At 42.9% G+C, this 20,580-nt stretch overlaps 1 protein-coding gene across 1 annotated transcript in view; it reads right to left on the bottom strand.

The window, feature by feature from the left end:
* Window positions 1-4,046: 4,046 nt before the first annotated feature.
* LOC120902263 (MOXD1 homolog 2-like) overlaps window positions 4,047-20,580 on the bottom strand; it is an 80,395-nt gene continuing 63,861 nt past the window's right edge. Inside the window, exons 9-10 of the mRNA XM_040310854.1 lie at window positions 11,327-11,495; window positions 4,047-5,220 (exon numbers count right to left, since the gene is read on the bottom strand). Coding sequence (XP_040166788.1) covers window positions 4,915-5,220; window positions 11,327-11,495 — 475 coding nt within the window. The 3' untranslated portion in view covers window positions 4,047-4,914. The remainder of the gene's footprint in view (window positions 5,221-11,326; window positions 11,496-20,580) is intronic.

Genomic DNA, 20,580 nt, shown 5'->3' with positions numbered 1-20,580 from the left:
AATAAAAATAAAATGAATCATGACGACAGTAAACGGGTGCCGCCGGTCCGTCAGTTTTAGTCCATAAAACGATTAAGGACGACACGTGCCTCCGGAAGCACGAAGGAGGCACATGTCAACCTGCACCCACACTCACTCAAACACGTACACGGCACACAAAAAGACACGCAATGGCCACGACGGCTTGTTAACAATCGCTAACAAGGCGCTGCACGTGCTGCAATCCCCCCTGATCACGCTGTACTCTTCCGGCCACAGCCGTGAACAAAAGTCAAAACCTCCGACGCCGCCAAAGTTGCCCCAAATATTACTTCTTCTTGTTCTTCCTTTTTTTCTTCTCATGCAGCCATTCTTATGGCGGATGACTTTGGTAATTGTGCACGAGACGCTTTTGTGCCATGCAATATTCAATTAGAAATTGAATGACTGTAAGAAATGCCACACCGTCCAATCGCCACATGTGTATGAGGGAGCTGCCAGCGCAAATGTCACGACCTTTCCCGGCAGCTACACTTCCGGAAATATTTTCTGAGTCAGGGGACGGCAAAAGCTAGCAAAGTTACCTACTCTAGATTAAAATGTGAATAAAGCGTTGAATGATTTAAGATCGTGTACGTTCAGTTTGTTGCTTGCTATGAAAAAGATTCGGTTTTGGTTGAAAAATACTATCGTTTTTATGATATACTTTAATGAATAGTTTAAGCATCAACACAAAATCGTTGCGAAACAACATATTGCATATCCACAGGCGCTCTACAATGGCCATTTTAAACAGCAGAACTTCTTTCAGACGTCATCCATTAATTACGTGACACACACAGGCGGGTGGAGTCCAATGTTACGATTTGTTATATTGGAGTAGGGTGAGCAAAACTTTTGTCATAGAATGCAATTAGATTATCTCTTTCTTAGGTTATGTGTACAGGATGCTAACATTGCTATCTTAGCGTAACGTAATTAATGGATAATGCCAAATAAAAGAAATCGTAAAAATCATAATGATTAGTCCAATCAAAACTTTCTTCAAGAATATCAAATTTTAAGTCTAATGTTTCATATTTTGATTAGATTTTTTTTTATAGATAAAAAGGATTGTTTGGATAAGAAACAAGTTACATTTGGCCATCGAGGAATTGGCGTGTCTTTCAACCGACCTGTTTTCAATCGTTTACCTTTACGACCAATATACATTGATTTGTAATAAACTATGATTTAGGCGGATTTAATTTGCTGACCACTGGATTCGACCTTTTCAACGCAACCGTTGACAGCGCCGGCAGTTTAACAGCGTGTAGAAAATTACCTTTCCGTGAGCGAGCCCCAAATTGCACCAAATTAGGCAAAGTGAAATAGAAAACTCATTTAAACTGGAAAGAATTTTTTCCTCCCAAAACTAAAAAAGAAAAAAAAAAGGTTCTACAGTCAAACTTATACTGCTAGGGGTGTGAGCAATGGGTGACTATGGGCAGAGCCGTCCTTTAAATTGACCTTTTACGTGTCGCGCACGCTAAGGCACACACATGCACATATATACGCAACGTGTCGCGCTGCATACACGCCCCAGCGAAGCAATTTAGTGGTCGTCAGACGTCTAGACGTCCCGTTAGGCTGCCAGGTATCATTAGGCGGCCGTCTAGCGTCGGTCTGGTCGGCTTCTCTCGGCCAGCCCATTGTTACACTGCTCCACATAGCCGTCAATTTTGTCCGCCCGGGTATGGGTGTTTGCATTCGTACGTGCTTTCGATCTGACCACATCCCGAAAGTGCACGGCCAGCGTGCGTTTGTGCATCCCGAATTGTGCCCGAGAGGAACGACTGCAGATCTTCGCTTCAAAACGCCCGACTGTAACGATGCGATCAATTAAATATATATAGCGTCCGAGGGGTCCACAACTACAAATCCAATCCCCTTCATCTGTTTTTCCAACACACGCACACAAGCCAGACACACACACGCAAACCACCCACGACATGCAAAGGGGGAGAGCATACTTGTACCCGCACTGAATTAACTATTCTCTGATGAATTGCGTTTTTGGCTTCGATCCATCCGCAGGTTCGGTTCCTGCGCCCGGCCCGGGGGGGAAATTACTCTCTCTCCCTTCGCGTGTCATGACGAACTCATTTGTGCTTGGACGAAAAGGTGCATAATTTACGCGCACGAGGCCCGAAGCCGATGGTGTGTATATCGAAGCGTATGCATTCCCGGAGGGATTTGGTGTGCGGTCGGCACCGACCAACACCAACCGTTGACGCGCCGGATCGGATCTGTTTGGAAACGGGTGGGATTGGATGATGGTGGGCTGTGGTAGTGAAGATTAATTATCAGTTTGTGGCCCGGTGCAAGTCCGCGCAAGGCACAGTCGAACCGTTGTTGCAAGGCGTGCTGCATCAAACAACGGATTCTGCTAATGCCAATGGGCAACGCTTGCTTACGGGTGCACCCAGGAGTCGATTCGATCGGACGTTTCTGGTGATGATGAAATATTCGCTCCGTTTTGCCGGGGTAATATCGCATTGGAACGGTGGTGGGCAGCTGAACAACGCACTGTTGTTGTTGGTTCGCTGTTGTTTGCTGTGGATCCGGAGTAGAAGGAACCTGCGTGTGTGTGGTGTTATTTTTGCGTGGCAGCCTTGTTCGGGTGCCTTGCGAGCGCAGAGGAAAACGCATCCATTGCAATTATTCACCAATAGGCAGGATGCAGGAATAGGATGCAACGATGCTGAGGCGGTACTTGAACGAACGATAAGGATTAAAACAGTGGACCGTTCGAGCAGGATGCTCTTGGATGCGTGGCGGTTGCTTACGAATGGTAGAGTAGAGCTTATTGAGGAATGAAATTGATTTCATAACTTGATTGAGTTACCTCTCTCCTTGGACAGGCTGGCCTAACGTTGGCAGAGAAGGTAACATTGTTATGCGAATAGTGTGTACCTCGCAGTTTTCTTATTAAACCAATGGTTTATGGTAATCTCCGAATTGAATCGATAAAACTCAATAGACGTTTGTCTACTCATCTTTTCCTTTCTGAATTGTTTAATTTCTTTTATGCAAGTTACTATTTTCTATCAGGATATTCGGTTGATTTATTTTCAAACTTAGACTTAGGATTCTTAGACATACACAATATGAACAATGTGTTTTGATGTTTTATATGTTTAACAAAAAAGGGTAAATCATTGTAATAAGTATTTAAAAAAAAAGGTACAAAAATTGTTTTTAATTTAAGAGCTATTAAAAGAAGTGCCATCGCCTGAAAGTATGCAAACTTGTACATGTGCAGTGGAGTCACTCATAACGAGTATCCCCTTATAACGAGTTTTTCGCATAACGAGCATTTCGGCTAAAACATACCCCTTTTAATGAGTGATATATCGCATAAAGAGCAATTAAGAGTTAAGATATTAATAAATGTTCAATAAGAATCTATTGCCAGCAGGAAAAGCGTTGTAGAAATGTGTGAGGCACAAGTTTTGAGGTGGTATTCTTCAATAGACCGTGCCGCCATACGTAGGACTGACTATCCTGCTCTGGGGGGAAATCAATTAGTCACTGAAAGCCAAGCCCATAAGTGGTACAGGCAGGCCTTGACCGACAACGGTTGTTGAGCCAAAGAAGAAGAAGAAGAAGAAGAATTCTTCATTCGCATTTTTTATTACCACAACAAATTTACACTTGTTTAACAGCGGAACAACTAGCTTTTCTTAGACACAAACAAAAAAAACATCATATAGAAAAAATGATCTTTTTGAGAAATATCAAAGCCAGAAATAACAAAACCAATCGACTATCTTTCCAAATAAAGGATAATAAAATGGGCCAATATTAACGAAAAGGTGTAATTTAATGAAGAAGTAACAGTGAGCTATAAATATATTAAATTTTTTAAACTATTAGTTTGAACTTAAAAGAATATTGCATACATAAAGGCGTTTCGCAACACAACTTAGCTTTAAGGATCATACTTACCCGTTTATCACGTATGTAGTAGTACATGAACTGAAGTATTAGTAGAAATAGCACACAATGAAAAGCAAACCCACTAATTATCTGTTTGACATTTTATTCCATAATCACTTTGGTTTGTGGTTTGAGTGTTGAAGTGTTTTTTTATCCGTTTGTTTTAGCTTAGACATTACACAATTGTATTCGCGCCTGCATTTATGCTATTCACCTTAGTACCTTAGTCCCCTTTTCTATTCTGTGTCGCAAAAGGAACTACCGGTTTCGTACGGTGTGTCGATGATAATTGATGATGCTGATGATACGTCTTTGACAACTAGCACACTAATTTGCTTTGGTAAATACAGTGTGTAGAAAAGCAACATAGAAAAGCATTTAACGAAAGCAAGAATAAAAAAAAAACAGAAATACAAGAAAATATGCAAAAGAGAAACAAGATACAACACTTTCCTAAATCAAGCACTAAACATTACTCAACGCTCTACAATGTCCATGAAGGTGACTGTGTGTCGGATGCAGCTGAATTCATTTCGAATGCTCCGGATGTTGCTTTTTTCTTCCTTTTTTACGCCTTTCTCCTCTCCTTACGGTGCTAATATTAGATGGTTTTACATGATCAGTGTGATTATATACATGCGCTCCCCGCTCGTTGTGCCCGTCATGCAGCTTCACCTATACATATGACACCACTGCTGCTGCTGCTGCTGCTGCTACTGCTGCCGGGCACGTTTGATACATGACATATTTACAGATAAGCGAACAACTCATTTTTCGTAACCCTTTCCCCCAAAACCGTGCCCACCGACCCTCCTCCGTGCACGTACAGTATTGTTTCCGTTTACGCGGGCATTTAATGAGCTTCCGTCGATAAGAGCGATTTGTGGTATTTTATTGCTTTCCGTGTGTTTGGTTGATATCCCATTCGCCCACTCCGGTGGCACCGTGGCTGCCTTACTGCAGCGCAAACCCGAGCAGTGTCGCGACCGCGAGGGCGACGAACGATTCGGCCAGCGTGGAACTGGCGCTCCGGCCGACCTGCCGATGGTTGGTGGTCGGTGGCGTCTGCTGACCGCTGCGGGACATCTTTGCCTTCAGATCGATGTCGATCATGTTGGTCGACTCGTGGTCGTCCATCGCCGGCATATCGATCATGTTCGGGCCCGCATCGGTGACCAGGTTGGTGTGAATGTTTCGACACTTGTCCACCGGTTTCCAGTGGCGCGTGACGTTGCTACCGTACGATTCCGACTCGATGCCCTGGGGGATGAGAAAAACGGGGGAGAGTTGAAACACCGGATAAAGAAAAGTTTAATCCACAACAGTTGCGGGTGAGGGGGGGGGGGGGGGAAAGGGGGATGAAAACACGGGCCACAAAAAGTGAACCGAAATTTTATCGAATTGAAAATTTCATCACGTTTCGCACGTTGGCAAAACCCACTTTACTCTGTTTAAATGTTTCTGGTGCTTCGTGCTTCGTTCCCTTTTCCGCTGGCCGTACACTGAAAGTGTATCTTCTGAGTGGTGCGGATGGAAACTGTGTTCGAATAGTTGGAGCCGTTTTTTTGCTCTCTCTTCATTTTCTGTGCAATCATTCCGCTCGGTGGTTTGGTAAATGATACCACTCATATCTAGCCACAAAATGTCGTAAAAAAAATAAAACAGCAGGATACATAAGCAACACATCGGACAGAATGTGGGCAGAGAAATTGTACTGATAAAACATGGAAACGTTCTGGTCATTTGTTCCAATTCGTTAGCCCTCTCAAGACGAGTTTCCTCCGAGACGCGTAAGTTTGGATTGGACCACCGGAGCAAAAGGAGAAGAGTGCCGGTCCGGGAGGAACGGAAGTTGCATCGTACACTTTTCATTTGCAGTGCTGGAATGTGAGGTTGCGTTTTATTTTGCCCTGTCTCTCTTTCCTTCTCTCGCTCCTGCACGGTATGAGTACCGTTTTCATGGCTTGCGGCCACACTATTCGAAGCGGTTAGGATGGTATCCGTCAAATAATGGAGATGGACGTTGGACGAGCACGTCACAAGTCAGGGACGGCCAGGCACGACTGAGGGGTGCGCAGAGCGAATGGATGGATACTTGTAACCGCATACCAATTACACTGGCACCATTTGCACGACTGCACCACCGCTCACGGAGCTCGGAGCAACCTGCAAAACTATTTCTTAACGAGACCGAACCCATGCTGTGTCTGAGAGAGAGTTTTCTTGTGTAACTCAAGGAAGGGATAAAAGTTTCATATTTGCTGTTTCATGCTGGTACGTTTTGTTTTCTTATCTAAGAATGCTATTTTAATGGCGCTTAACGAAGATGTTGATCGGTAAGCACCGAACGCGCCTAAATGTAGGCACACTGCACAACAAGAAAGCTTCATTTAAAACCGTTACCTCCATTAATTATAGATCTTGTTCAGAACAAAAGCGCCACCCCGAAACTATGTCTTGGCCATCCGCTAACGGATGCGGATTGCGCCTAAGCAATGCAGCGAATAATTGGCATTTAAAATAAATTAACTCTAAACGATGGTGCCGTTTTAAGATTCCTGCGCGCAACATAACACACTTCCTCCGGGTAAGAATGCACTCTCGACCACAGTGAGGGAGTGCTGCACTGGAGCATTTGGCTCGCTTGCTTTTCCCCTACCAACAAAAAAAAAAAAAAAAAAGCCGAGCAAAGTTTCCTACTGCAGCGACAGAATCATTACAATCCGTGCAGCAGCACTACTTGAGATGTAAAAACTTCTTAACGAGCTCTCGGTTTCATCTGAGACTTTTTTGCTCGTTGTTGTTGTTTGTTGCTGCTTCAAACAGCTTCTCTGCTCCACACTTCCTTCGTTGCACACAGCTGCAACGTTGTAATTTCTTCTCCCCCCCTCGCTACCTTCCGTTTTCTTCCAAGAATTGCTGACCATCCCGACTGGTCACAGGCAAACACACGCAAGGGGAGCGAAGAAAACAACGAAGTTAAAACCATGCCGTGCTTAAGAAATGTTTAAAAAAAAGGAAGTACCCCAAAACATAAACCTCCTTCGCGCTGAAGTGGTGTGGGCACAGGGAAAACAAACTTTTGCGCCTCAATTATTCCGTTTGAAGCTTAAGCCTCCCTTTTTTTCTACTTTCCCGCAGTTGTGTTGAACCACTGGAATAAATGGTTGAATTGCAACCACTTGCTAGCAAGGTGGCGTAGGGAAGAGGTGCCCACTCTCTCTAGGAATGTTTTGAAGAAACGGCAAATAAAAAAATTAAAAATGTAATATTTATAAACCTAGGGGCCTTGCGGTATAGGCCTTGTTGAGGGTGAAGAATGCTGAGGGATTATTAACAGAATTGCGTTTTTTGCCTGAGCATAGACGTAGATGTGTTCTCGTTTTTGAATCATTCAAACTACAGCACAAGCGGGACTACCCTCTGGAAAGCGCACAGGATGAGAAACATCTAAACGAGAAGATCTAATGCTCCATCCGACGCACACATACTGGAACGCTAGCGCTGGCTCTTCATAAAGCAATCACGCACAGTTTCTTCTAATCATTACCATCAATGGTTTTATTATGACGTTCCTATTTCTTTCAGTCGGCTGAAAGCGGTTGCACCATGCCTCCAGCAGGCCATTGCACCACGCGTGCCCGCGGGGCGGCTTTCAGGAGAAAAACAAGGCGGAAGCAGTACTTCAAGTACCTGTCGTTCCACTTCTACTTGCTTCACTCACACCACTCCCCTTCCAAGAGGAGAAGAGTACAGTTTATGATATAGTTCCCTTTTGCGCACAAGTGTTTTTCTTACGTGTTGTTGTCCTCTCTCCAGGCGCCCTGGTTTCGCGTTTCACCCGCGTGCAGCCCACTGATCCATTCAACAGGATGAGAGCGGCCTCTGATGTCTGGACACAGAGGCAAGATATAAATGCACACATTCAGAGCAGTGGGAAGGGTGGCAAAAAGTACCCAGGGAGCAGGGATAGTGGTGCGATGGTTTGAGGTTGGGTACTTAAAAAATGTCTCGACCACCATCACCATCATCATCATCATCATCAACAGCCACTGCCACTGCCGTTCCATCTCATCGCGCGTTTGGTTTGAAAAGAAAAGCAACCTCTTCCTTCTCCTCCTCGTGCGTCCGCTGCCAAAGGACAAATAACAAAAGGAGTAGTGAGGAGCTGGGCGAGTGCTTTTGAAACAAACATCAAAGGGATGCGCCGACATTACAACATATCGAGCATAATAGCGGGCCGCTCTCGGGGGCTCTTCGGGCTACACAGTTTGGAGTTCTCTTACTCTCAAGTAGCTTAGTTGATGCCGTGACCAGAAATGGACCGATGAACCATGTCGCTTGATTTTACTGAACGGGAAGGCGAACGGGTGTCCCGTTGAGAAAAGACAGTAAAGAATACAGATCCTCTGAAACTGTTGTGCAAAGAGTAGAATTTACATTTGGGAATTGGTCTTCATGTGCTGGCGACTATCGATTGCATACTTTCTCAAATTGGTACCAGATGGAGCCGCCGTTGCTAGTACAGAACGAAGCATACATTTAGGCGCTAATTAAACACATTTTTGATTAAAGCAATCTGGATGGTGGAAAAATGTAAAACAACCAGAACGTGATTAAGTACACCCTATTGAAAGCGCGTTTGTCAAACAACAGATGACAAGCAAAATGTTGGTATGTTAACCATAGGACCATAGGAAGACATTGACATTACTCAGACCGTGTCATGCAGAAGGCAATTTTTCAATTCACTCACTTGCAACCGGCTAAAAAACACAGAACCGAAACGCCTTTGATGTTTCGGTTATCATGCTTGACATTTGGGTTGGGGTTGCTTGCGCGGGTCTCCGAAAAGCATCCAAGTATCAGCTCACTGTTGCAATGCACAAAAAAGGGCACAACAGCAGAAAACAATGTAAATCTCTCGTCATTTTTTCAGAGTCTAACATAATACTGAAAACTTAACTTTTACAACAAAAAAAAAACAACAAACAGACAGGTGCATTGTCACATGCCCGGAGTTGGTGCATCTGCTTGGTGCATCTCAAATGCTGATCCACCGGCGATGTTACAGAGATAAAGAATGCACCACACACACACACACTCATAGAAATAAAAAACACAAGTCTCTCTCACGCACACTTCCGTAGAGACACGGGCGGGCGCAACCATGTACGTAATGTTCTTTGATGTTGTCGCCCAATGTGTGTACAAGAAGTCGTTCTTGTCATTCTTGGACAAGCATTCCTGGTGAGCGTGTACGAAACAATGCGACCTCGTCGGGCACGGTTTGCCTCTCATTAGCGCTTAACGCTCGGCTGTCGTAGGGGGAGGGACCAGTGAAGCCCTCGTACCCTTGTTCCTTTTCTCTACGGGCACCATGAGCACTAGCATGGAAAAAAAGGTCCAAAAGTAATATTTTCCGTTCGAGTTAATAATAATATTTTGTTGAGCAAATACTTTCTTGTTGTTTTCTTAAGATCATTTTTTTGACATTTTTTTTGTACTTAAATCATGTACTTGAATGTGATTTGATCGTTATTTTTGAAACAGAAAAAAGTATTCTTAAAAATGTAGTAAATTATTAATTTGCATATATTTAGGCGTTCAACAAGGCTTTTCCATAATATGCCATAATAGCATTGAATTAACTACAAAGTAGTCGTTACAGGTAATGAAACATTCAAAACGATACATCTATTTTGTAGAAAAAACTTAAAATATTAAAATGTTAAAATTAAAAACAAATCCAAACATGAATGATGAATTTCACCTTTAGTCCAACAGCATCTACAGTGCTGCTGGATGAAAAATGTGTGTTTAAAGAAAAGCTACAAAAATCACTTATCTCTGGTAAGTGAGTACACACCCATGTGTGTGTATGTACTTTTCGTTCTTATCTAGATCCCTCTTTCGTGTACAGATTGTAGGTCGACGTTGCGTTTCGCTTTGATGTTAGTCTGGAGAGGCTGTGCTCATGCTGGGATGCGTTTCTTTTACAACAGTTCTTCATTACACGCGAGTTTGTGCTTGCTGTCTGAAAAGATGTGTTTGTGTGTGCGTGCTTGTGCATCTAGTGATAGGTTCTTTCCAAACTTACTATCTTTGTGCAGCTCATGTGCATCGCCTGTTTGCGCCTTGCCAATTGCCACTCGAAAGGCACCTCGGTTTTTAACGCTTATTTCAGGTCTTTCTATTTTTTTGGTTAGCATTCACACAAGATGTGAATGTGCTTGTGCACTAACAAGACACTACCCATTTGCGTGTTTTTTTGTTTTGTGTTTTCGTTCGTCCCGACCATAAACAAGCCTTAGCTTTGTTGTTTCTACGCTTTACCATGATAAGCTCATTTATTTCACTTGAAATCCGTACGTTAAGACCACGGACCTGTCCAACACCGAAGGGGTACCATGCCCCACGGGACTCGTAAGGATTTGCCTTCATTTGTAAAACGAAACTAATGCGCAGTGCTTCGGGTAGTTATACCAAGGGAGAGGGTTTTTTTTTGCATTGGATTAAAGTGTGGATGAAAACACGCAAACAGCATCAAGCAGAGAAAGAGAAGCGTTTCGTGCGTGAGCGTCATATTAGAGCGGCTAAAACCATGCGGGAAATTCATCGAAATCTTCCTCCACACAACACTTGTTGTATGTGGGCTCATGTAATTGCTTCCTAGTTTTACTTCCTTTTCCACTGCTGGTTGTGTGTTAAAGTACGCACGTACTGTAACAACACAAAACAAAAAAAAAACGCACGCAAAGGGCAAGTGAGGGAACCCAAACCCTTCAGAAAAAGGCTACTAGAAATGGCTCCGGTGGGGAATTATATGTTATCATTATCATTTTTGGGAAGGCTTATTTAAAAGTTTTATTTCCTTTTCCATCGTTAGGTATGTTTCTCTATCAGGGACCTACTGTTAGTGGCTTGTTTGGTTTTTGGGAAGGGAAAACTGGGCTTACGTGTCACTACTGTGGGACGAAAATCCCACACACGTGTTTCTTCCACACCCACTCGTTCCGTATGTCCCTGTCATAAGCTGTCATGTGCAGTATGTTTTTAATGGGTAAAGGACAGCCAAAGTTTCTGTCCTTCGGGTAGATTATAGAACACAGGTAAGGCAAAGTACTGGACCTTTGCATTAGATCCTCCTCCCAAAATAGCTGTCAATTGAAAACTCACCGAGCGAACCCATGTCTGCAAAAACCTTGCTTTGTTTTTCGAGTTCAAACCAATACCTTTAGCAATACTTTGTGTTGGCGCTATTTTTTTGCATTAAAACTCTTTTTAAAACACATGTCAGTTCACAAATACAGGTCCTGTTTGGTGGGAAAATGTCGGGAGCATTTGCGTGGGGCGTTTTACCTACCGGTAGCATCGTGTTGGTCGGTGTCCAGCAGAGCGGCTTGAACGAACCCTGCCGCGTGGCGTCCTGGAAGCTCTCGAACTGATTCTCCCAGTCGTAGGACGTGAGACGTCTTTCCAGCGTCATGCCTGCCAGCTCGGCCGGTGAAGCTATCACGACGGGATTGGTGCCACTGTGGTAGAGGAGGGGAGAGAAAAAAATGAGAAGAAGTATGGTGTTGTAGTATGAGCACTCTTTACGGTGTGTTTTTTTCCGGATGCCGCGTGGGTTGATCGTTTAAAGTCAAAATAGCTCGCCTGCAGGTTGAATAAATTTACATACCCAAAAACAAAGTACATACAGCTTCGATCGAAGGCCTACAACTTTGTCGCTACATCGCCACACGCTGCAGTGTAACGTTGCGTTAATCGATTGCGATCGATTGAGAGAGGAAAGGGTCGATTGAACCAAAAAAAGTGGTCAAAATTGTGCCAAAAATTCTGCTACACCACAATGCGTTGGAAAGCAAAAAAAAAAAAAAAGGTAATACAGGAAACCCAAACCGAAACCCATTACCGGTCGACAGGGTCTTCGGTGGAGAATATTAGTGGACCGGACAGTTTGTGGTTTGCGATGGGGTTTGCTCGCTCTTTCTTCCGCAAAACTCGCACCCAAACGCGCCACCCGCAAGCTGCTGGATGAGGCCGAAAATTTGCTGCTAAACGCCCTGGAAAACTTCATCCCACTGGTTAAGGTTGGCGGATAAAAGGTGTACTAATGGACAGCGTAGTTTACATGTGTGTGTGTTGTATTTTTTGCAATGTTGCTGTTGTTTTTGCAATCCCGAGTGGACAACCGTTTCGGTTTCGGTTGGGGGATGTTGTAACAAATTGTTGCACGACACCATCGGTTAGTTTGCAGCGGTTTCGAGGCAAGCAGAAACGAACTCTTCCTTCCCCATTCCCATCCGACGCTACACACGCCGGATGTGGTTAGCCCTCGGGAGAGAATCAACTAGATGACGTCATAATCTGATCCTAGGAATGGTTTTGGTTGATCGCAGTAAAGAATCAATTGACAGTGAAATGGAACCCATTTAGTGGGAAATGACTGGTAAATAAATAGTGCTTTTATTACACAATAATTTTGTGGTCGCCCTCGCTGCCTGCTAATATGAACTATCAGAAACGCAGTTTTGTGGCAGGCAGCGATCCTTACCTCGAAGTTATTGAACGAATGCAATCATTTGTTGCGTTTTTGTTTCTACTATGCTAGCTGTGCGATGAAACGCCTAAAGTTATGCACGGAATGAGTGATCATGTTGAGCAAAAAACGCGTTATAGTTGTGTAAACTTCTTGTCGTGACGGTTTTTTTACGGCAATTATTCACCATCGAACAGATCTACAAAATAAACTGTTTTTGGCGATCAATAAAAAAAAACAATTTATAATATGACGTACTAAACGGCTTCAATAGGCGCCTGAAGGTATGCTGTATTAGATGTTATCTTATTTATTACGGTTTTGAGTAACTATTGAACCAGGATTAAACAATTTTAAAGTTTCTTGATAAGCAGATTTTATTCTAAATTATACCATACATTTCAAGTCGTTTAATAGAAATGATTTATTACATCACGGCATTTTAATGACTTTAATTGCCTAGATTTATGCAAATTGTACAATAAAATGAAGCTTTTAAAACCCTGTTAATTTAAATTAACCTAGTAAGAACCATTTTTCAATCACGATTGTCCATTAAGCATGCTACTTTCTAATAAAGAATAAAATTATTGCACCTTCACACCAAAGAAACGCTGACATATGCTCAATTAGGTGCGTCAATTTTTCAAAACCATATCAACCACCACAAACTGCAAGATTTATGGCTCCAAGCAATTTCGTATGTGTTTGTGGTGTGGATTCATCACAGCTTCCCTGCACCGTTTTGCGGATGAGGCTTCAATTAACCCCTGCACAGTGGCCGCTCCCGAAGCCATTGCCAGAGCTGAGCAGAGAAATCCATTTTCCATCCACCGAGATTAATAGCCAACCCGTCAGTGGTGCTGGCATCGGAACGTATCGCGGAGGGGTATGTTTTGGGAGGCAGTTGGGTAAGGTCCGCTTCTCCTAAGCAACCGGCACAATCCAGGGCTTCGGTGCAGAACGGCAACAGCAACAACAAGAATTCACCGAAAATTTACTTTCCACAACGGTGTTAATTTCGTTTGAGCGCTTTTTGGCAAGCGTTTGAAGAAATGTTGTTGCTTTGTTGCTGCCGAAGGACGGACGGGGTGCGGGTAAGAGAAATTATTTTACGAATGGTTTTTTTCCCTTTGTCCCCCCACCTCTTCGAGCCTCCCCACCCATCACGTGCATGAGGATGAACACCGGGAAGGCTGTGCTATGGCTGACGACGACGACGATGGCGACGAGTCCAGGCATCGTTACTTAATTTATTTCCCAGCCTGTAATCGTTCCGAAGAATTATGTTTTTCAGCAATAAATTTAAGTGGTTAATGGTTTTGAACCTTTTCGCTACGGTTGTGCTTTTTTGCAGCTGTTGTTGTTGTTGTGTGTGTAGCGCCACTCGCTTCATGTGGCAGCCAAAGCAGCAAAGGAACGCTAGAATGTTTTGGTCAAATGATGGAGCCATCGGTTTTCAGCGGGATGTGCAACATTCTTGTGGAAAAGTTTACTGCCGGCCGGTTGAGTCAAGCTGCTCGTGCTTTTTTTTTTCGTCTGCCGATGTTTGCCCACCATCCGATAACGTGGGATTTAGATTTTAGAGCGCGTGTGCCTTCCGCGAACGCCTTCGCCACAGTTGGCGCGATGGATTGCGGTGCGCCATATTGCGTTCGCAGCAGGGAAACACTGGTGTGAGTGAAGGGAAACGACTAAATTCTATCGTCTCACCGTGCAAGCCTTCGCGGGCGAGTGCGCACTCCCCCCCACTAAACTATGTTCGGTGATGGCGGCAGAATGTATTTATATATATTATTTCGAAAGTAATTTATTACATTCGTTGCGCAAGATCAAACATATAGCGTGGGTTGGTGTAGACAGAGAAAAAAAGGCAAGCAGCGAGGGAGAGTGTGAACTAGGAAGAAGCAAAAAACCCATTTCTTTCAGCCTGTCCACAACAGGGGGACTCCGGTGCCGGTGAGTGTTTGTATGTTTTTCGGGTTTGCTGGCGGGAAAAATTCCACCATGTTTGTTCCACCTCGTTGTCGTAGATTAGCGAGCGTGCTGGTGGCAGAGGAGTGCTGTGCGGTAGTGAAAGTAATTCATTACCCACTTTCGCGCACTTTTCGAAATGAGATTTACGCTAAGGGTGCGGGGATGTTTTCACCACTTTCCTGGTGCCGAGTGGGAGCTGCTGCACGATACAGTTAGTAGCAGTAGAATGATCCGATACAAGGATATCGTAGTGCTGGAAACCATTGCAAGGGAACCGCTGCTCGATCGATTATCGTTTGAAGCAGTTTTATTCTATCGTATCAGTTTAAAAGCGGATACAGCTACTTTGACATTGCATACCTTTGGGCGCTAAGTATTTTTTATTGCGCACCTCTAGGCGCAGACAGAGATTAAGTGGATTGATAGTGTCAATAGTATTTGCAAAATGACACACGAAAGGAACAATCCTCGACGGACGACGGCTTAGAAGAAGAGTTACTAACTAAGTGAGACGCGATTTCAACAAATGTATGTGATATTTTATAGAATTCCAGGAATTCCAACCAATATTTATCTATTTGAATTTAAACATTTCACTTCAATTTAAGCTTTTTTAGGCAAAATAAATCAACCATTTATGCCATCTTTTTCATACTTTTTCTACTGTTTCAGAGTAAAATTGTTACTACATAAAAGCATTTTCATAACTCTGGACTTCAAACGGCTGCTGTAAAAGTTTGCCTGCCCTGTCTGCCAACGATACCAATCACCTGCTGTAAGTGAAAGTATAACCACTGCACCGAACCAACTGCTAACGATCCAGGTGAACTCGAGGTCCATTAGTGTTTTAAAACATCACACACATATACAAACACACCAACATGCTTTCCAAGTGTGAATAGCTCGCTTAACCATCTACTGCGAATCCTCTTAAAACAATAACCATCGCACCCTCGTAGGAGCACTTTTCGCCCCGCGGAAAAAAAGGATTAAACTTTTCACCGAAGCGAAATGCCATCGCTCAGAGCGTGATCAAACTTTTGCTTACGGTTTGGCGGCTAACCGTTGAGTTTTCGATGTTTTAATTAAAATCACTCCACCGGGAGCCGTTTCGCTCAGTGTGGGGTGTGTGTGTGTGTGTGTTATTCGTTCGAAATGCCATTAACGGAGCACAACGGGGACACATTAAAATGGGAAGCCGGGGCGGAGTAAGCTACAGTCCTTGGCCCTGTCATTCAGCGGGTTTGTCTTGTCTTATTCAATTTCGCCGACAACACGCGCAGCGTCTTGTAACACGAAAGATGCATTAAAACACGGGGTGACAACACCGTCGAAACAGGGGAGTGTGTGTTTGTGTGTGTGTGGTTGATGATTATATCCCCTTCGAGAAAACCCCCAATCAGCTGCAGCAGCAATGGCGAGACATATCCGGGAACATTGTCGTTATTGATGGTGCGACAAACCGGTGCTAATCCGGCAGGACGAGGGCCGAGTAAAGTGAGTGGGAAGGAAACGGTTGATCGGGAAGACGTAAGACTCCCACCGGGATTTCAGTGGGATTTTCAGTTGCAAATCCTTTTTGCCTCCTCTATTTCAGACACATCCTGAACGGCCGGTACGGGTTTGCCGGTTAGCATCAGGTGCAAGCTGGCACAGTTCTCCCCTCTCGAGCTAATGTTACGACTCGCTCTTCTTCCCTCGGATATATTATGTGTGCACTGCAAACGTGTTGCAAACTGTATCGCCTGACGGGTGTGTATTGTTTAGGGCGAAGCACGAAGCAATGAAGGGGAATGATAAATAGTGCGAAAACCGTACCACCGGCAAAAGTTCTCAGGTGCAAATTATTTCATGCCTTTTCCACGGCATACATTCCCTCGTATCGTTTTCGTTCTTGCTTTTTCTCCTAATAAGTTTCTGCCGTGCCGTAAACGATAGCAAGGGGAGAGCACAGTGTTTAACGTTTTTATTAGTGTTGCATACTTCCTTAAACAAACAGCACCACTTCGTGGTGAGTGCTGCTTGTGTGGCATGGCAATGATTGTAGGAACCGGATAAAAAATGGATGAGAAAAAAAAGTGGAAACGATTTTCTCATGTTTGTTTTATCATAGAGTTTCCAATGTGCAGGAAAAACAAGGTTAGAGATGTTAAAATTCACTGCTACAGTGAGCTGTTGCTTTAAGGCTAAATATTGTTTTTCTATAGTTTTGTAACATGTTTTTGCTTTTTTTTCAATTAATTCTGTTTGCGTTCCTTCCACCAACTTTTTGAAAAATCATTTCAAGGAAATCGGTCAAACTGCAAAGATGCCTTTGCTATCTTTTTTTCAAAGCTCTATCGAACAATTTGAAACATTTGACATATCAGCCTAAAGTTATGCAATGCTCAACACAAATGAGCTGTTGTAAGAGAGTAACTTTATCTTTGTTTTCAACCAGAATTGAAACTATATTGCTTTATATTTAGCAAACCATCATTCACCGTAAAAAAAAATCGTTAAGAACAAATGATCTCTTCGTACATCACTTTAAAACACGTTCCAAAATTATGCTCGTGAATAAATATGCTTCATTATATTTATTACATTTCTTACACCTCAGTACTGCTTATTGCACTACTTCACCATAAAGCTGCAATCCAAAACTCTTGTTGAATCATTTATAATCTTAAAATACGGCTCCATAGTAACATTACCAAGTCTAAAACGCATCCTCCATCCAATAAGAGTAATGCAGACAGTCAAGTTAAAAAAATGAAATTTTCATTACACGATCGAATAACAGGCATAATGGGAATACGATTTTTTCCATTTTGCTGCTACTCATTTACGTCATTTTTTTCCTTATAAAATTTTCATCATTTTCACTTTAATTCTCTTGGCGCTTGGTGGGGCGAAAAAAAAAAGAACGAACTAGCAAACCTCATTTGGTTTCATTCCATTTTGCATCCTTCATTTCACGACCACTGTTCATTTGGAGTGTTTGCATCGTTCGCATCGAAGCGTGATGAAGATAACGACAGCATTATTGCATGGCACCAAGGGGGGGGGGGGGGGTACACAAAACAGGACGTTGAAGTATCCCGATGCATTGTGAGTGACTGTGTTTTGCATCAAATTTAATGACGTCCGTGCTTCAGTCAACCATTGCACCTGAACCCACAGCGGGAAAGGTTTGCAAGCCATTGCCATCATCCCGGTGCGGTTGACAGTGGCCACAAAACTATAAACAAGATAAGTTTCCTCCCGTTTGGCCTTTTTTGTATTTATTCTCGCTCTTTTGGGTTGGGATGCTGTGTCAAAATGACTCTTTTCTGTACGCGGAGAATGCAACCCCCGAGAAGGAGATGGAGTGGGTTTGGCAAAACAAAAATTGACGCGCTCATAACAGAGGTTTTGTGTTCGTGTTTTTTAAAAGTGCCGTGATGGATTCAACGCGGAAATAATGTTTTTATTTGTGTTTGCTTTTGCGACCGGGCGGTCAGATGAAAAGATGGCTCAACGCTTGTTCACTGCTCTCCATTTTGTTTCATTTGGTATCACCTGAGCAACTTTGTTCAAAAATGGCAAGAGCAATATCGTACCATTGGTGAAGGGAACTCCAAAGCGTCACCAGTAGTCAGGAAGTAAAATGTAATATCTCATCAGCGCATCAGCGACACGGCAAAGGTGCATTTCGGCGGAAAAACGGAGCAATGCGATGAGGATGAAAATCATTTACGCTGATGTGCGTTTTTATTTGGTAATGTATTAAAACGGACACTACAATCATCACCTTGAAGCGATACACACAACGAAGCAACAAAACAGTGAAACGTGCACTGAGCAGCCAAAAAACGAGAGCTATCATTAAAATTTAATGAGATTTTTCCATTTCCCTTTTTTCTGTTCTATTCTTTTTACATTCAATGAACGATCCATCACCTTCGTTTGCTGACGGTTCGCCGTGGAAACGTAGTGCCAAACGAAGATGTAATAAGAAGGCAAAAAAACGAAGCAGGAACCAGACAAAGTAGGTATATTGAAACAAAGATTTCAGGGTTCGCCTGTTTTGGGGCCAGGTGGAAGAGGCTTTTATTTTCCAACGTTTTTATATTTTCGTTCGTTTTTGCCACTTCGGGGAAAGCAATTCCGCGTGGAACAGTTTATGTGGCCACATTTTACGTTCATTATTTAGAAAGAACTAAGAATGAAAGTGCATCAGGCTTCAGCAGCCGGTGAAGTATGAGACTGAACTGAATAGTGACGCAGAATAAGGAGGCGCCTCTAGAGGTAACGAAAAACCCCATTTTTTTCAGTTCTTGGACTAGTTGATAGGAAAGGTTGTCTCAGGGCAAAGCTTTTTAAAGAAATTAAACACTGACAAACAATGTGGTCGGAGTGTGAAGCTGAACTCTCTCCAAGGTTTTAGATGGTGTTCAAGAGTAAATAAGGAAATCGGAACACGACACGGAACCGGAACCATGTGCAAGATAAAAAACGAAACAATAGTGCGAGCAATTCATTTATACACCGTTAACAGGGCCGTTTACTTTGGTGGAATTTTAAAATGCGATAGAAAAGCATTCGAAGCGATGAGGCTCGGCAAGGGGTGGTATAGAAATTACTTCACAAATTCCAAGCCCACAACACTCACACGCATTCCTGCGATGAAAGGATCGAAGCGAATGAAGCAAGCTGAAAGAAACGAAAAAATGAGAGAAAATGGAAAAGTCATCCCCCACAGGGAGTCGCCCGCATCGGGAGCGATAAAGGCATTCCTTTATCGTCACACAATTTTCATACTTTTCAAACACTTCGGTCTCTATCCGTAGTATTTTTTTTTTTTTCGGTTGCGGTCGATTGTTTTGTGGTGACCGGAAATTCGGGAAGCCAGAGACAATCTGAACCAGAAAATACATAAAAAGGTTCTTCTCCTTTTTTTATTTTTTGCCACTGTATTCTTCCATTTTCCATTTCCACTTTTGCCGATCGTGAAGGCAGAGCGAAAACTTTTAAAGCTTCTAACAGCAGCTGTTCTTGAGGGTTGTCCTTTTCTCTGATAATACACCTCATTAGGCTACTTCGTTACACAGTTGAGCAGTAAAGGGTTCGATAATCGATATAGTGCGGTCTGCTTCCAGTTCGATCGATTTCCGCGAAGGAAATCGGGCCAGTTTGTGTGTGTATCAATTTTGGGAAAAAATAATTCTGCTCACGTTTCTCCGCTGTTATCATTTCAACCTTTTACAAGAAAATGACCGATTGGCAAGAAATTATCATTAACCATGCGGACGGAGGTGGGTCGTCTTTCCTCTCCCTTGAGAGGGGTTTCCTTTTCAAGCACGCCGCTGACAAAAGGCTTGAATTTTAAGGATGGCTCCTAGTCGGTGTATCGCCTTTTTACGAATGGCAGAAGGAACGGGACTTTGTCCAACATTCATTTAATGTCGGGACTTAAGTGGAACAATGGTGGTACAAATTAAACGTCATCCTCTGACGACCCTGTAAGCGCCGGGATATTCGGTAAGGAAAAGGGATGTTTTATTATGCGTAGCATGAGTTCGGGAAGCGAATGTTTCACCTTAACGGAAGGTGCGCCATCCTGTTTTAAAAGAAATGGATTGAATAAAGATTCAAATGAATGGTTGAGTCTTGGGCGGAATTTTGAAAGATAAAATTTTGTATCGAACTCCAGTCTTTCCTTTATTACTGTGGAAATCAGTTCGGCGTAATCTTTCAAACAATATTGAGGTATATTTAGAAAGATACAATACCGGTTGAGTAGCAATCACTAACATCTAAGTGTTGTTAGAATGTAAAGAATGATAACAAGAAACTATTGAAGTTTCCTATTTGTATGATTCTCTCTGTCGATTATTATTGTTCAAATTTTGTAGAAATCAATTTCTATAAGAATTCTATTGTAATTATAATTGTTATAACATAATTTAGTATCAAATAATAAAGCCCATCAACGGTAAATACACAGCTCTTTTTACAGCTGTCAAACCTTTCATATCAATATCATTTATATTTCGGAGTTTAAGCCTACAGTCAATAAGACTGGATGTACTGAGGCTCTCATCAGAAAGCCTTGAAATGGTTGTTTATTTCGA

The sequence above is a fragment of the Anopheles arabiensis genome, chromosome 3 (assembly GCF_016920715.1).
Source record: "Anopheles arabiensis isolate DONGOLA chromosome 3, AaraD3, whole genome shotgun sequence".
Classification (NCBI taxonomy): Eukaryota; Metazoa; Arthropoda; class Insecta; order Diptera; family Culicidae; genus Anopheles; species Anopheles arabiensis.
The sequence above is the reverse complement of the archived record's forward strand: the minus strand, read 5'-3'. Positions and strand labels throughout refer to the sequence as shown.